The 17327-nt window shown below is 48.5% G+C and overlaps 1 protein-coding gene across 1 annotated transcript in view; it reads left to right on the top strand.

Moving 5' to 3' along the window:
• Nucleotides 1-17327, top strand: part of LOC143793096 (uncharacterized) — a 204797-nt gene that overhangs the window by 23619 nt on the left and 163851 nt on the right. The window contains exon 4 of the mRNA XM_077279733.1: nt 8233-8307. Within this exon, the coding sequence (XP_077135848.1) occupies nt 8233-8307 (75 nt within the window). The remainder of the gene's footprint in view (nt 1-8232; nt 8308-17327) is intronic.

Raw genomic sequence — 17327 nt, forward strand, 5'->3', positions numbered from 1 at the left:
TGAACATAACAGAGCTTCCCTTTATGGGAGGTGAGGATTCTTGAACGTTGCGAAAGTTTGGTCATGCACAGTTTATGACTCTCAGTTCAGTGGTTGAAACAGCGGGGACCCCGGGTAAACAAAGGGGCCCCCCTTGTGGAAGTTTTTGAGCAATTCACCGTCCATTACTCTAGTGTCCATTTAAAAACCTGTAACAAAAGGATATGCATACAAACATTTTCAATTACATAGCAGCCCTATCAATACCTCCAAGTTTTGTAGCAGAGGGGAGTTTGATTTTGAGTGCTGCGTGTGGACGTTCGCAGCGCAGGGGTTGCTATTGGTCTAACAGGGCCCGCTATGCTTGCTACCGCTGGTGTAGTGCGCTGTTTTCTAACTACACTTCTAGTGAGTCTGGGTAGCACTGGCAGGTTGGGGCTCTCAGAGCTGCTGCTATCAACAGTGGGTACGGCAGGCTCACTGATAACAGAGGGAGGATTTGCCGGTTCAACGGTTGGCATGGCTTCTTCAGGCAAGGCTTGTTGAGGTTGCGGGACCGGATGATCTGGTACCACCATTGTTTCTGGTGGGTCCGGCTGTGGAAACGTTAGAACAGGTACCGCGATGGCCTGATTTATCTGAGTCCAGGACTGGGGAAAGTCACCAAGGACAGTATGGAACATCTTCTCCTTTTCCACCGGCGGGGAGATTTCTGGGGCCGGGCCCCTCTCTTTCAACTTATCGGGGCAGACCTTAAGGTGATCCCTGGATACCGCTGTCGAGGTCTCCCCTCTGTCCTTGCTGATGAGACAGACCTTAGTGTTGTCGAAGTCGGATGGCAAGATGGTATACGGTTCCGCTTCCCATTGGTCATCAAGCTTGTGTAACCTCCTCTTTCGTTTAAGCACTTGCTCACCAGGTGACAGGGGAATCGCAGGAGCGTGTTGATTGTAGTCCCTTTCTTGTTTCTGCCTAGCCTGGGCGAGACTTCTCTCCACACACTCCTGTACTTCGCGGTATCTTCGCTGCCTTTCTGTATCCCAATCTGCCTCCGGCGAGGTATCTTCGGGTACTAGGACCCCCATGTCCAGATCAACGGGCAACCGACTAGACCTTCCTCGCATCAGGTACGCTGGAGTACAGTTGGTGGAACTTACTGGGATGTGGTTGTACATATCCACCAAGTCAGGCAACTTTGTCGGCCACAGGTTCCGTTCCTCCACAGGCAAGGTCTTCAATAAATCGATTACTACCTGGTTCATCTTCTCGCACATCCCGTTGGTTTGGGGGTGGTACGGTGTAGTTCTGATCTTCTTACACCCGTACAACTGGCAGAATTCTTGGAACACTTCCGCTTCGAATGCAGGCCCCTGATCGGTCAGTACTTTCTCTGGGTAGCCATGGGGTCTACAAAAGTGCTGCTGGAAGGCCCTGGCGGCAGTCCTAGCTGTTAGATCCTTGACAGGCACAACCACCAAAAACCTGGAGTAGTGGTCCACGATGGTAAGGGCGTAGATATAGCCCGACCGGCTAGGCGTCAGCTTCACATGATCCAGCGCGACCAGTTCGAGCGGCCGTTTGGTGATGATAGGCCGCAGGGGAGCCCGTTGACTGTCACGGTCCTTCCTTCGCAGACTACACGGACCACACTCTCGACACCACTTCTCAATGGTTCTCTTCATGCCAATCCAATAGAACCTCCCTCGGAGCAGCTTCTCCAGCTTCCTCCATCCGAAGTGTCCGGCTCCATCATGGTAGGCCCCCAGAACCATGGGCGCATCTCGCCTTGGCACCACTATCTGCCACACCAATTCATGAGTACGTGGGTCGATGCTCCTCCTGCACAACTTGCCATCATGGATAAACAGTTTGCTTCTCCCCTTCCACAGCTGTTGAGTTTCTTGTGGATCATCTGGGCCAGGGTGCAACCCAGCCTGCGTCAAGAGTTCCTTCACCTGACGGACCGCGGGGTCACTATCCTGGGTTTCTGCCCATCCGTGGTGGGGCAGGGGATTCAGCGTGGCATCCGGTTGGTTCTTGTGCCTGTTCTTCACATGGTGAGAGTTCTGAGTGGCTTTGGGGCGATGGAAGGCAGGCAGCTCCACCTCTTCAAGTGCCTCCGGGTCTTCTCCCACTTCTGGTAGATTGGGCATTCGGGACAGAGCATCGGCATTGGCATTCTGGTGTCCTGCCCGATATTTGATGGTGAAATCATAGTTGGACAGCCGGGCCATCCACCGCTGTTCCAAAGCCCCGAGTTTGGCAGTACCCAGATGCGTTAGCGGATTGTTGTCCGTGAAGACGGTGAATTTCGCGGAGGCCAGGTAGTGCTTAAACCTCTCTGTCACTGCCCAGACGAGGGCCAGGAATTCCAGCTTAAAGGAACTATAGTTGTCAGGGTTCCTTTCCGTGGGACGGAGTTTCCTGCTGGCGTAAGCGATCACCCTTTCTTTGCCGTTCTGAACCTGGGACAGCACGGCTCCTAATCCCACATTACTGGCATCTGTGTACAGCACAAACGGTTGATCGTATTCGGGGTAAGCCAGTATCTCTTCTCCCGTCAGTGCCGACTTCAAACAGGTGAAGGATTCCTCCAGCTCTTCGTTCCAATCAAAGGGGGTTTTCCTCCCCTTGGTCTTCTTTGGTTGGCCCACCAGCAGATTTTGCAAGGGTGCGGCCTTCTTGGTGAAATCCTTAATGAATCTCCGATAGTAACCTACCAACCCGAGGAACTGCCGGACTTCGTGGAGGTCACTAGGCTTTGGCCAGTCCTTGATCACTGTGACCTTGTCGGGGTCTGGGGCCACTCCTTCAGCGCTCACCACATGGCCCAGGTACTGCACTTTGGGTTTGAGCAGATGACACTTGGACGGTTTCACCTTTAAGCCGAATTTGGACAGGGCTTCGAACACCTCGGCCAGGTGCTTCAGATGGTCTTCGTAGGTCTTAGAGAAGACAATGACATCATCCAAATACAGCAGCACAGTTTCAAAGTTCATGTGTCCTAGGCAGCACTCCATCATCCTCTGGAACGTTCCTGGAGCATTGCACAGTCCGAAGGGCATGTAGTTGAACTCGCAGAGACCCATTGGTGTCGTGAAGGCCGTCTTCTCCTCGTCCGCCTCCGCTACAGGAACCTGCCAGTACCCACTGGTGAGATCTAAGGTAGAGAAGTAGTTAGCAGATTTTAAAGCAGCCAGAGATTCCTCTATCCTGGGCAGTGGGTATGCGTCCTTATGTGTAATGCGATTCAACTGCCTGTAATCAACACACATCCTCATTGTACCATCTTTCTTTTTAACGAGGACTAACGGAGCTGCCCAGGGGCTACAGCTGTCTCTCACCACCCCAGCCTCCTTCATTTCCCGCAACATGTCCTTGGCACACTGGTAATGAGCTGGGGGTACAGGGCGATATCTCTCTTTTATGGGTCGATGATCTCCCGTGGGGATGTGATGTTGGATCCCTTTCACCTGCCCAAAATCTGAGGGGTGTTTGCTGAATACCTGCTCGTACTCGTGTACCACCCTGTAAGCCCCCTGTATTTGATGAGACGGGGTGGAGTCAGTGCCCACATGCAGTTCCCGACACCAGTCTTTCGAGTGCTCTGCAGAACCTTTGTTCTCCGCCACGTTTGACGGGACCAAGGGTTCAGGTGTCTGTATTACACTATTATTGACAGTGAACAATTTGGCGAGCGTGGTATACTTGGTTAGGTGGACCTCTTCCTCCCCACAATTGAGGACACGTACGGGCACTCTCCCCTGTCGGACGTCAACCACCCCCCGGGCTGTCAGAACAGTAGGCCTATTGTCTGAATATACAGGTTCCACCAAGGCCTGGTAGTCCTTACCCCTGAGGCCTATGGCTGCTCGACACCATATTAACATTTCACTCTTGGGAGGTATCGCGATGGGGTTTGAATCACTTACAGTGACACGACCAATCTCACCACCAGTCAGCTCTACCTGCTGTCTCTGCATCAGAGCTCTGATTTCCTTCTGCAGGGCACGTTGCTCACTGTGGCCAGCGTTTTCTGCCACCTGTTGCAACAAAACAATCACTTCTGCAAGACAATTTTCTATAACATTAGTACCAAGAGTCATCATGGGATTACATTCTCGACGATCAATATCTACAATCACAATCCCTTGGGCTTTCAATTCCACCCGCCCCACTTTGATGGTGACCTCCTTATACCCCACTTGTGGCAACGGCTGACCATTACTGGCGATTATGGTGAAATCATCGTCAGGGCCATGAGTAATATCAGCGTCCTCCCAATACCGTTTGTAGAGCACGTAAGGTATAGTCGTCACCTGAGAACCGGTGTCCAGCAAAGCATTCAAGGGGATTCCATCAATCACTACAGGGAGAACTGGTCGTCCTCCAATATACTTGGTTCTCCAATGCTGCGGGCCTGACCGTCCTACTCCTGGGGGTTGGCCCTTTGCCCCAGGGGTTACTCGTTTAAAGGACAGTACCTTGCAAGATGGCCCACCTGATGACAGCGGCGGCAGATGGGTCGTCCATCCTGGTGGAAGCGATCGTCGGGCCGGCTCCTGGTCGGCGGAGTCCTCCTCCGTCGCATCCAAGGGACATCCTCCGGGCTGGAAGCCAACTGGATCTTCTCTTTGGGGGCCTCCTGTAGGGACTGCACCGTCCGGGCCAGGGCAGCAACGCTCTTGGTTAGCTCTTGCATCTGGAGACGGAGTCCTGCAGGGGAGTCGTCCTCGAAGCTCTGGGCGTCGGCCTCCGCGGCAACTGGGGTATCCGATGCCACCTCCTGGTGGTAGGTGAGAGCGGGGCGCCTGGGTGGTACTGCGCGGCTGGGCTGTCGCTCCTGCAATGCCTGGATAGCTTTATCTTTAAACTGCGCAAAAGTCAAGTCTGGATTTTGCATGGCCAGGAAGTGCAATTGGCCCCGCTGGTGACTGCACAGGAGCCCCTCGATGAACCGCTCCTTCAGGATTTTATCCTCATCCTGCATGCTGCCGGGGTCACTCTGCTTAATGGCCCGCATCGCTTCCTGGAGATTAAGGGCATAGTCCCGTAAGCTATCCTGCGACCTCTGTTTGCATCCATAGAAAGTCAGTTTAATCTCTGTGGCAGTGCGAGTATCAAAGGTGGCTTTAAGCTTGGCAAAAATCTGTTGTGCAGTTCCTTTATCCTCAGCGGGCCAGGATTTCACTTCTCTCAGAGCCGCCCCAAAGAGTTGACCGGTTATCATATGGACCTTCTGGGGCTCGGTTAGGGGATAGAACTCGAGCAGGCTGCAGAGCCCTTCTTTAAAGTCAGTGAACGTATGCGCCTCCCCAGAGTATCGTGGGAGCCAGGCCGCTCCGGGCAGGTAGGGCATGGAGAAGGGCATTATGGCTTTCGCATTAGCGGCAGTGTCCGACTGGCTGATGGGGGCAGCGGGTTCTGCGGCAGCCAGTGGTGGTATTAGGGCCGCGGCTTCGCCCGCTGCGGGGACCGGAGCTGCCCCTGCGTCCGCGGCTGCGACCGCCACCTCCTCTCCTCCCGACTCGGACATGGCCGTCCCTTCCTCCCACTAACCTGATGGAGGTCGGAGTTCCTCTTCCGGGATTGGCGTCTCACCGCGCTTTCCGTTCCGCGCTTCTTTTGGCCGATCCTGCCCACGTAGCTAAGGCTCCTCCCTCCGCGCGCGGCAATGGCGAATTTTGGCGGTAACTTTCCGCGGCAAGCAGTAGCACACAGTTCTCTCAATAAAGTACAGTTCAAGCACGACAAATCACAGTCTCTAGGCACACATGACCTGATTCTTCAGGCTTAAGTAGATCCTGTTCGTGACGCCAAGTTGCGGAGCGCCCCCACACCGCCGCAGGGCCGAGGGGTACCCGGAGCCGGGCCTCTGGGATCTCAGTCCTGGGGTTGTCACGGTGGCTAGACCCGGTCCGTGGCCCTGTCTGTCAGCGGGGGACGTCCGTTGTAAATAGGTGCTGTTAACGGTGGAATAGCGGTGCAGTTGTGGGGTGCAGGTCGCGGTAAATAACGAGGACACCAGGTTGCAGTCTCTTTACCTCTTTACTGAAGATGTGGGAGACCTCAGTCCAGAGCGCTGTTAACTGGGTTTTCAGAGACCGGCCGGTCCAACGACACATCAGGAGCTCTCTTTACAGGTGGGAATCAGTATCTACCTTCTAGCGCTGCGTGTTGTAGTTCTTCCCTGCTGAGCTCCCGGGATAGTCCTCACAACTGTTTCTTTCTGTCTCTACTGTTCCTTCTCCGTCCTCCAGTTGATATGGTAGGACGCACCCGTATGACGGGGTAGGCCTGGAGTTCTTCCGGGACCCTAGAGTCGCCCCTCTCCCACAGCTGCCTCCATTGTCTGCTTAGGTGTTAAGTGAGACAGCCAACCTGTAGTTAGCTGCCCTGCCGTGGTTTGCAATGTACTTAAAGTCTCTTACTTGCTCGGCGTTCCGGCCACCGACTGTTTGCGCCTCAGAAGGATGTTGCCTCGGTCTAACAGCAAGACCCCTTCTGGTATTTCTCCTTTTCTGTATTCCCGTTGTTTACTGGTTAGTTCTGCTCTGAGGAGTCTGCCAGGATCCCATCCCTGACAGGTCCTCTCACTAGCTCTTCCCAGCTACTTCTCCCTGTCTTCCTGTCCAACCCCCAGTTTTACCAGAGTTGTGAGGAGTGGCCTACTAGATAGGACCACCCCCCCTGGTGGCCGGAGTGTGAAGTGTGGTGTGAGTGTACCTGATCAGAGAAACTCCCTAGTGCAATCAGACGCACCATAGCTCCCCGTAGTGGCGGAGCCACAGCACTGCAACAACCAGGACTCTGGGGTGCTGCACATGCTCTGCTCCTGTGCAGTACTCTGCATGGCCGATTTTATTTTCTGCCATCTACAATCGGGCTCCTTCCAAATTTATTTGTTCTCCTTTTTCTGCGTCATCTACATAAGTAATTCAGCCTGTGTGTGGTTTTACATTGTGTACATTGTGTGCTGATTATTGCAGAGCTTAACTGTCCTCCAGATGGCAGTGCAGAGTTGTGTTTGTTGCTTGCAGCTGACAGATACATTCTGTGAAACTGCAAGCGCTGCTCTATCTATTGATGCATATGGCAAAAGATAATCCAGTTTCACATTGGTGGTTTCTCAGCAACAACAAACATGGCACAAATAATCTTAGCCCCTGTATATAGCCCCATGCTGTAGTATTCTTTTAGCCACTCTACATAGAGCCCCATCCTGCAGTACATCGTTTGTTTCATCCCCCTCTTGTAGTATATTTCTCCTCTAAGCCCTTCTACACAGAGCCCCATCCTGTAGTGTATATTTCATCGAAGCCTCTTGTATACAGTCTATCCTGCAGTATATCACACCTCTTAGTTACCAGTACACAGGCACTGATCTTCCTGGTATGATCTCTCTGCACTGTAATGAAGGAGGCTCTGTCCCTTTCTGCAACATCAACTCTCACAGTACAAGCTACTTTCTAGACACAGCACAGCTATGCTGGCAGGATCACAAAAAAGTGTGCATAATTGACCCAGGCCCCTAAAACTAAAGGAAGGTTCTAATGGCAACTGAAGTGTAAATAGATTCTGGGGGGTAATCTATAGGGAGGTGATATGTACAAAATGTGGCAGATTTAAAAGTGGGTTACACAAGCACAGATGAATAAATATATGTGTATATTATTATAAGGCCACATTGTGATTTTGGAAATAACCCTTCTAGTATTATATCTCACCTTAGTGCTGCATTCACAGTTACACTGCTCAGTAGTACTGCTGTATAATGGATGATATGATGCTGCTCCTGAGGCTGTCATAGAGAGACAAGGAAGCAGGACCTCCTCTTTTCTTTGAGTGCAGTGAATGGGAGACAATATAGCAGTTAGAATAAGAGCCTGTAAAGGGGAAAACTAGTGAAAAATTGTATATTCAGGGGGAAGAAACCAGGGCTTGAACGTGTGCAGGAGGGATATGGCTGGTATTAATAGGACATGGGTATCCAAAAAATGTTCACAATCTTCATTTAAACAAGTTGGTAAATAAGATATAAATATAAATGATATAATCACGTCCTTGTTGTCATACGTCTGTTCTATTCAAGTGAGGCTTCTGATTTACCTGTCCTCCGTAATGTTCCAATCCTGACAGAGGTCCTTGTGAATGGAATATACTATATAATCTGCATGCCATATATATTCTATGCCATGAGATCATTATAAAGCTACACACTATATTGATTTTCATTTTCATTCATTATTTTAGAAAAAGGATTTTGAAAAATTGAAGAGTTTGTTATCTGTGTGTCCAAAGCAAAGAAGTCCTGAAATTCTCCAACAGGTAGAATAAAAGGCTTATGTTTGTTCTGGGCTATTGATTAACTACTGTAAGTGCTGCTGTTGTGCTTTAATTACTCCTAACATGTCATTCATTGCTGCGGTTATCTGGATGAATGTCTCTTATCACCTGGACTGCATTCCTGCACGACACATTACACCTGTTGGAATAAACAGTGTAATCGTTCAGCTACTTATATTCTGTTCACCAGTATGAAAACAGATACTGTGTCTATTACTGAGCACACAGCATTGCACAGGGCCATTGATCAAGCAGTCATTTCCAGTGATTATGTTGTTTTGTTTCCTCCCGATTCCCTGGTGCTCTTTGTGGACATAAGGCACCATGTCAGGCAATCGGAAACTCCTATGGAGCCAGAGTCTAGGGACCCCCAGTGATATGGATTCTAGGCAGAGACGGTTTTAGACAAAGTGGGGCCCTGGGCAAAAGTTTAAAGTGGGACTCCAAATGCTCACATATTGCACCATTACACAGAAATGTTTCTGTTGTATTTACATGCGCTGAGTTTAGGCCATTAAACGACCATGATCGATAATATTGAAGTTGTTCGACACTTGTTTCCCGGCCCCTTTACTCCGGCTGAGAAAGAATGATGGGTACAGATAGTCCTTGATATCGTATAATGCAGGTCCCATATAGTACATATAGTAGAATGCACTCCCCATGGTCCTTGATAGTGTATAATTCAGCCCCCCTCATTGAGTATAATGCAGTCCCTCTCATGCAGTATACTGCAGCTCCTTCAGAATATAATGCAGCTCCCTCAGAGTATAATGCAGCCCCCTCAGAGTGTAATGCAGCCCCCACACACAAAGTATAATGCAGCCCCCTCAGAGTATGATGCAGCCCCACACACACACAATATAATGCAGCCCCAGAGTATAAAGTAGCCCACTCCAAGTATAATGCAGCCCCACACACAGTATAATGCAGCCCCCCACACAGTATAATTCAGCCCCCCCACAAACACACATACAGTACAGTGCAGCCCCCCACACACAGTATAGTGCAGCCCCCCACACAGTATAATGCACCCCCACACAGTATAATGCACCCCACACTCACAGTATAATGCAGCCCCCCACACAGTATAGTGTAGCCCCCTCATTGAGTATAATGCAGCCCCCCTCATGCAGTATACTGCAGCTCCTTCAGAATACAATGCAGCTCCCTCAGAGTATAATGCAGCCCCCTCAGAGTGTAATGCAGCCCCCACACACAAAGTATAATGCAGCCCCCTCAGAGTATGATGCAGCCCCACACACACACAATATAATGCAGCCCCCAGAGTATAAAGTAGCCCACTCCAAGTATAATGCAGCCCCCCACACAGTATAATTCAGCCCCCCCACAAACACACATACAGTACAGTGCAGCCCCCCACACACAGTATAGTGCAGCCCCCACACAGTATAATGCACCCCCACACAGTATAATGCACCCCACACTCACAGTATAATGCAGCCCCCCACACAGTATAGTGTAGCCCCCTCATTGAGTATAATGCAGCCCCCCTCATGCAGTATACTGCAGCTCCTTCAGAATATAATGCAGCTCCCTCAGAGTATAATGCAGCCCCCTCAGAGTGTAAGGCAGCCCCCACAAAGTATAATGCAGCCCCTTCAGAGTATAATGCAGCCCCACACACAGTATAATGCAGCCCCCCACACAGTATAATTCAGCCCCCCCACAAACACACATACAGTACAGTGCAGCCCCCCACACACAGTATAGTGCAGCCCCCCACACAGTATAATGCACCCCCACACAATATAATGCACCCCACACTCACAGTATAATGCAGCCCCCCCCACAGTATAGTGTAGCCCCCTCATTGAGTATAATGCAGCCCCCCTCATGCAGTATACTGCAGCTCCTTCAGAATACAATGCAGCTCCCTCAGAGTATAATGCAGCCCCCTCAGAGTGTAATGCAGCCCCCACACACAAAGTATAATGCAGCCCCCTCAGAGTATGATGCAGCCCCCCACACACAATATAATGCAGCCCCCAGAGTATAAAGTAGCCCACTCCAAGTATAATGCAGCCACACACACAGTATACTGCAGCCCCCCACACAGTATAATTCAGCCCCCCCACAAACACACATACAGTACAGTGCAGCCCCCCACACACAGTATAGTGCAGCCCCCCACACAGTATAATGCACCCCCACACAGTATAATGCACCCCACACTCACAGTATAATGCAGCCCCCCACACAGTATAGTGTAGCCCCCTCATTGAGTATAATGCAGCCCCCCTCATGCAGTATACTGCAGCTCCTTCAGAATATAATGGAGCTCCCTCAGAGTATAATGCAGCCCCCTCAGAGTGTAATGCAGCCCCCCCACACAAAGTATAATGCAGCCCCCTCAGAGTATGATGCAGCCCCCCCACACACAATATAATGCAGCCCCCAGAGTATAAAGTAGCCCACTCCAAGTATAATGCAGCCACACACACAGTATAATGCAGCCCCCCACACAGTATAATTCAGCCCCCCCACAAACACACATACAGTACAGTGCAGCCCCCCCCACACAGTATAGTGCAGCCCCCCACACAGTATAATGCACCCCCACACAGTATAATGCACCCTGCACTCACAGTATAATGCAGCCCCCACACAGCATAATGCAGCCCCCCAACTCACAGTATAATGCAGCTTCCCCACAGACAGTATAGTGCAACCCCCCTCTCACAGTATAATGCATCCCCCACACACACAGTATCGTGCAGCCCCCTACTCACAGTATAATGCAGCCCCCACACACAGTTTAGTGCAGCCCCCTACACACGGTATAGTGCAGCCACCCCCCCACAGTATAGTGCAACCCCCTCACACAGTATAGTGCAGCCCCCACACAGTATAGTGCTGCCCCCACACATACACAGTATAGTGCAGTCTCCCCACTCACAGTATAATGCAGCCCCACACAGTATAGTGCAGTCCCCACACACACACACAGGCACACACAGTATGATTCAGCCCCCACTAACAGTATAATGCAGCCCCCCTCCACACACAGTATAGTGCAGTTCCCCCACACACAGTATAGTGCAGCAGACACACACACAGGTGTCGAAATAAAGCAATATACATAAAAGTTCTTTAAAGAATAAAATGTTTTAATTTTATTGACCCAAATGATAAAGTTATTGTCACATCTTTAGCACAGTTAAAGCCATATACCTTTATAAACTTCCACTCACAGGTCTGGAGAGCATTATTACACAGCAAACAATACAAGGGCACATCATTTTAGACACAGACACTGGTCAGAATACATAGTTACTTAATCCAGTTAGTTACAAGTGATGTCTCCTTTATGTAAACACTATTTCCTTTTTCTTCTCCATCCAGCCCAGTCCTCCATGACAACTTCTTCCAATGACCACTGACACCGAGTTTGTTTCCAAGATATCTATGACCCCATCTTTCTCCAGCCCATGTGCACCCTCTATATGCAACACAAGCGCCCCCAATGTTAACCCCTTAGTGACTAAGACCAATTTTTTAAACTGATTTGTCACTTTATGTGACAATAACACTGAAATGTTTAAACATGTACCAGTGGTTTTGCAACTATTTTACTCATGACACATTATACTTTAAGTAGTTATATATTTAGGTTAATATGTTTTGTGTTTATTTATGACATACCAGTAATTAGAAATTTAACAAAGATTTCCAAAAAGTAGCAATTTTCAAACTTTGAATGTTTATACCTTTAGTCCATATAGTCATACCATATATAATAGTAAAAAAAAACTTTCCACATGTCTACCTTACATCAACACCATTTCTCAAATATGATTTTATATTTTTAGGATGTAAGAAAATAAATCAGTAATTTTTAAATTTTTTTTACAAAACTTATTTTTTAAGGACCTATTCACTCTCGAAGTGACTTTGGGGGAGCTATACATTGAAAACCCCAAAAAAGTTATGCCATGTTAAACAGCATGCCACAACATATGCAAGAAACTGCTGTCAGGTAGTTTGGTTTAACCTTTCAGGTGCTTTTCAGGAATTTATTCAAAGTGGAAAGACAAATTGCATTTTCGCCACTATACATTGCTAACATCTCAACAGGCCAGTATAACTCGCAGTCTCTCAGGCCATTATTTTAGGGCAACGATGGTGTTAAAGAAGGAGATCCCATGTTCTGTTAACCATCTAGATGGTTGCAATTGACAGAAGCATCTAGGGGGTTAAATGGCCATGGTTGGAGCCAACGCTGATTGTGGTTATCAAAGCAGGGTGTCCATTATAGTAAGGAGTGAATCTGGCCTCTCTGCTGCCTGAGGCAAACTTCAAAACCGCGCCCCCCCCCCCCAAACACAAGTATGTCAGCACCATCACATGCACATACAAGAACCTCACAGAAGAATCCAGAACAAGGATCATTAATGGCAATGGCAGGCCTGGCGCAAGCATACAGATACACAGTGATGGCTGGTAGAGCGATGGCCCTGTAGGCAGACACAGTGCTGCATCCTTATAGCACAGGAGGCAGCACTGATTGCCAACCTATTATCTCCGGCACACACCTACAAAACTCTGGGCAGCTCCAATGTGGCCGCTGCCTGGCACTAACTAGTCAGACATGTCCACCATGCAGCATTGTCCACACACCACATGCAATGACCTGCAGTCTGTGCATTAACAAGCCGCCACTGCACTAAGCTGGTAAAATGGAGCATCTTCCCCAACAGACCACGCCTCCTTCTCCCAAAAAGCTTAGCCAATCACAAGCGCCGCACACGGGGCTGTCCGAAGGTAATAGCAGGGGCTTTTCTATTGGGTTGCGTAAGGGATGTGGAAGCGGGAAGGGGGACGAGCGCAACCGCTGCTCGAGAGAAACATGGCTGGAATGACTGTATGTACCGAGGGGCAGCAATGGATGTCAATGGACCGCAATTCACTGTGAATGATTGTACCGTGCTAAATAAAGGACAAGTATTGTAGCCGAAGACTTACAGTGAGTGCCGCATTTTTTCTTTCTTCAATTGGCATATTTTCATGGACTGATACTTTTTCTATGTTGAGCACCACGATATGTCTTCAAGCAAAGGTGAATGTGATCCCTCCACATAGTACCTCATAGCATTTGGTGTGGCTATAACGGACTGTCAGTGCCGGTTACCATCTCTCATTTAGCAGCAGCAATGGATGTGGTGTGTAAGTTATGGCCAATCAGTCCTGCAGGAGAGGCGTATGTGAAAGGGACAATGCATCCTGCACCAGAGGCATACATAGAAATCATGGGGCCCCATAGCAGAAATTCTAATTGGGCCCCCCCCCCTCAAAAAAGAATATTTGGCTGGGTCACATATTATCTCACGTCTTTGCTGCCGTTACAAATTAATTTTCCTTCTACTGAAGCCCATAGATTCCTCTTTCATTCTTTCATTACCCCCAAAAGGTGTGATGCCAACAAAAGTGTCCCAAAAACACTGTGATCCCCCACAGTGAATTGCTCCACAGTACCCTCCACACACACAGCACGATGACCCTACTGTACTCCCCGTCAACTACTGCAGCACAGTATGATTCCCAACTGTGACCCCCACACAGCCCTCCATGTAGTATAATGGACCCACATACCATATAATGGCCCCTACATCTCTTCACACTGTATAATGGCCCCCAACACAGCCCTCAAATCGCCCCCCAAAAAGTATAAAGGTTTCCTCATAGCCCTCATTATTAAACCACAGAAAAAATTCAATAAGCAACTCACCATGGCCATCTAATACTATGCACAAGCTGGGTGCAGAGAACTTCCCAAGATGGAGATGGGGGCAGTGCCCTCATAGCCCTCAAAGTATTATCATGCCCCCACAGAGCCCTACAAGTATAATGGCTTCCATGTAGTATAATTGGCACCATATGTTATAATGCACCCCCATAGCCCTCCATATAGTATAATGCACCCCCATAGAAAATGCACCCCTTAATTCTCCATATATTATAATGAGCCCTCCATTTAGTATAATGCACCCCCATAAAGTGCACCCCATAATTCTCCATATATTATAATATATGGCCTGTAAGTCAGGGATAAAACTGGAACCACTGTCCCATTGTCAGCGTAAGTAAATATGAAGTGGTCCTCCTGAAGCGTAGCCTGATTGTTCAATAGTGAGATCGCCTTCTGGACAGAATGTTTGGAAGGAACATCTGAATGTACAACCTGCAGTAACCACTGATCCACCAAACCGCTGCATGACCAGCTCTGCCATCGCCTACTGTATCCTCACCCATCCCTTGTAGATTGTGAGCCCTCGCGGGCAGGGTCCTCTCTCCTACTGTACCAGTCATGACCTGTATTGTTTAATATTACTGTACGTGTTTTTATTATGTATACCCCTCCTCACATGTAAAGCGCCATGGAATAAATGGCGCCATAATAATAATAATAATAATAACGTACAAAACACGTGAGAAGTGAGTCTATGTCACAGAGGCAATGCCCTAAGGCAGGGTCTGTGAGAGACAGATTATTGCCAGAATCAGGGTGCAGATAAATTTGTTATGAGACTTCATGAAGTAACACATTACTGGTTGTTGACCCATGAGGTAAACTGAGACCTGAGCAAGAAGATGGCATAAATTGTTCTTTGTTTTTATAAATTTGGGAATTTCCTCGATGTTAAGAAACTGTTCCTCTTACAAGTATTAAAGGGAAGGTGCCACCAGTTTTCTTGTAGTTTGGTTTTTTGTGAAATTAAGCTTAAAATAGTAAATAAAATGTATTTTAATGCAATGTTTGCACTGTTTGCAAACATTTCTATATGAAAAATATTATATATTTTCTTACAAATATATATATTGACCACTAGGGGGAGCATTTTCCGTTTTAGACCTCAAGCAGCTATAGTAAGACTTACCAGCTTTACTGTTAGGCTACTTTCACACTAGCGTCGTGCGCTGCACGTCGCTATGCGACGTTGCGGCGTACCGACGCTAGCTGTGGAAGCGCCGCACAATGGGGGCAGCAGATGCTGTTTTTCAACGCATCCGCTGCCCCATTGTGATGTGCGGGGAGGCGGGGGCGGAGTTCCGGCCACGCATGCGCGGTCGGAAAAGACGGGAACGACGCACCAAAAAGTGTTACAAGCAACGTTTTTTGGTGGCGACGGTCCGACGCAACACGACGCAACCGTCGCACGACGGTTCCGACGTGTGGCAATGCGTCGCACTGCATCGTTAATAAAAGTCTATGGAGAAAAAACGCATCCTGCAAGCAATTTTGCGGGATGCGTTTTTTCTCCAAAACGACGCATAGCGACGTGCAGTGCACGACGCTAGTGTGAAAGTAGCCTTAGCTGGAAAATTGGGGCAGTAACTGCTGACATCACCATTTCCCTCCCCTTTTGGGTGGTCTAATATCCCTGGGGCAGAATGAAGAGCAGCATCACAGGGCAGAGGCCATTTTGTGTGTGACTGCCCTGTGATCTACTATCATCAGCAGTTACTGCCTCAGAAACACAGCTACAGAGTTTACAGAAGAGCAGAAAAGAAGTGGGCTCAGCAGCATGGTGGACTGGAGGAAGAGTGAAGACATGTGGTGTGTATGGAGCTGCATTATCTGAGCAGAGCTGTCTGTGACTCATCCCTCAGTAAGATAAGAAGGAGCTCCAGGTCTGCAGTGAATGGCCAGGCAATGTGGAGGGAGGGGAGAGATACATTGGTATGGCTGAGAAAGACTGATGGGAGAGAGACATGTAGAATGATGAGTGAGACACATGGAGCGTGATGGGGAGAGAGATACACATGGAACAGCAGGGGTGAGACACAGAGCGTGATGGGGAGAGAGATACACATGGAATAGCAGGGGTGAGACACGTGGAGCGTGATGGGGAGAGAGATACACATGGAATAGCAGTTTGCTGTCTGAAGCAGGGGGGAAACGCCGGCCTACTTGACTGAGGACCAGGTATTTCAGACAAATTATAAAACTGATTATTTCTCTAGTTACAGCACCCAGAACTAAAAGAGCCACTTTGTCAGAATGCAGCACTACTGCTGCACAAGGTGGCTCTTTTAGTTTGAAACGACTGGGGGGGGTGACAAGTTCCCTTTAACATCAGCCCGCAGCTGTCTGCATAGCCTTTTCTGGTTATTAGTTATAGGGGAACCCCACGTTGTTTTTTGGGGGGTGCCCCTATTTTAATAGCCAGTAAAGGCTAAATATACAGCTGCGGGCTGATATTCATAGCCTGGGAAGATCCATGGGTATTAACCCCTTCCTAGGCTATAAACATCATATAGTTCTCACATAATACCGCCATATAGATCACACATAATACCGTTATATAGATCACACGCAACACCATGTAGATCACACATAAAACCACCATATAATTGTCACATAATAATGCCACATAGATCACACATAATCCCACAATATAGTTATCATATAATAGTCATATATTTTTTACATTATTCCACCATACTGATCAAACATAATACCACCATAAAGATCACATATAATACCGTCATATAGATCACACATAATGCCATAATACAGATCACACATAATACTTGTCCGCAACAAGTGTAGTCTATGATAGTACTATGTAAAAAATATATATGGTGGCATCATGTGTGATCTATATGACAGTATTATGTAATAAATATATATGGCGGTATAATGTGTGGTCTTTATGGGAGTATTATGTGATAAATAGATATGGCAGCATTATGCATGATCCATATGGCAGTGTGCTGGTCTATGGGGGGGGGGGCCACAGAGAGAGATATACGGTGGAGGGAGCAGAGTATTTCAGGAGAGCAGTGTGCTGGTCTATGGGGGGAGTGTGCTCACGCTGATGCTCACGGGCTGACACACACAACTGTATACTTAGCCTTTACTGGCTATTAAAATGGGGGACCCCAAACAAAAAAATTACGTGGGGTCCCCCTATAATAACCAGCAAAGGTTATGCAAACAGCTGCGGGATACTAATAGCCTAGGAAGGGGCCATGGA

This window comes from Ranitomeya variabilis, chromosome 1, assembly GCF_051348905.1.
Source record: "Ranitomeya variabilis isolate aRanVar5 chromosome 1, aRanVar5.hap1, whole genome shotgun sequence".
NCBI lineage: Eukaryota > Metazoa > Chordata > Amphibia > Anura > Dendrobatidae > Ranitomeya > Ranitomeya variabilis.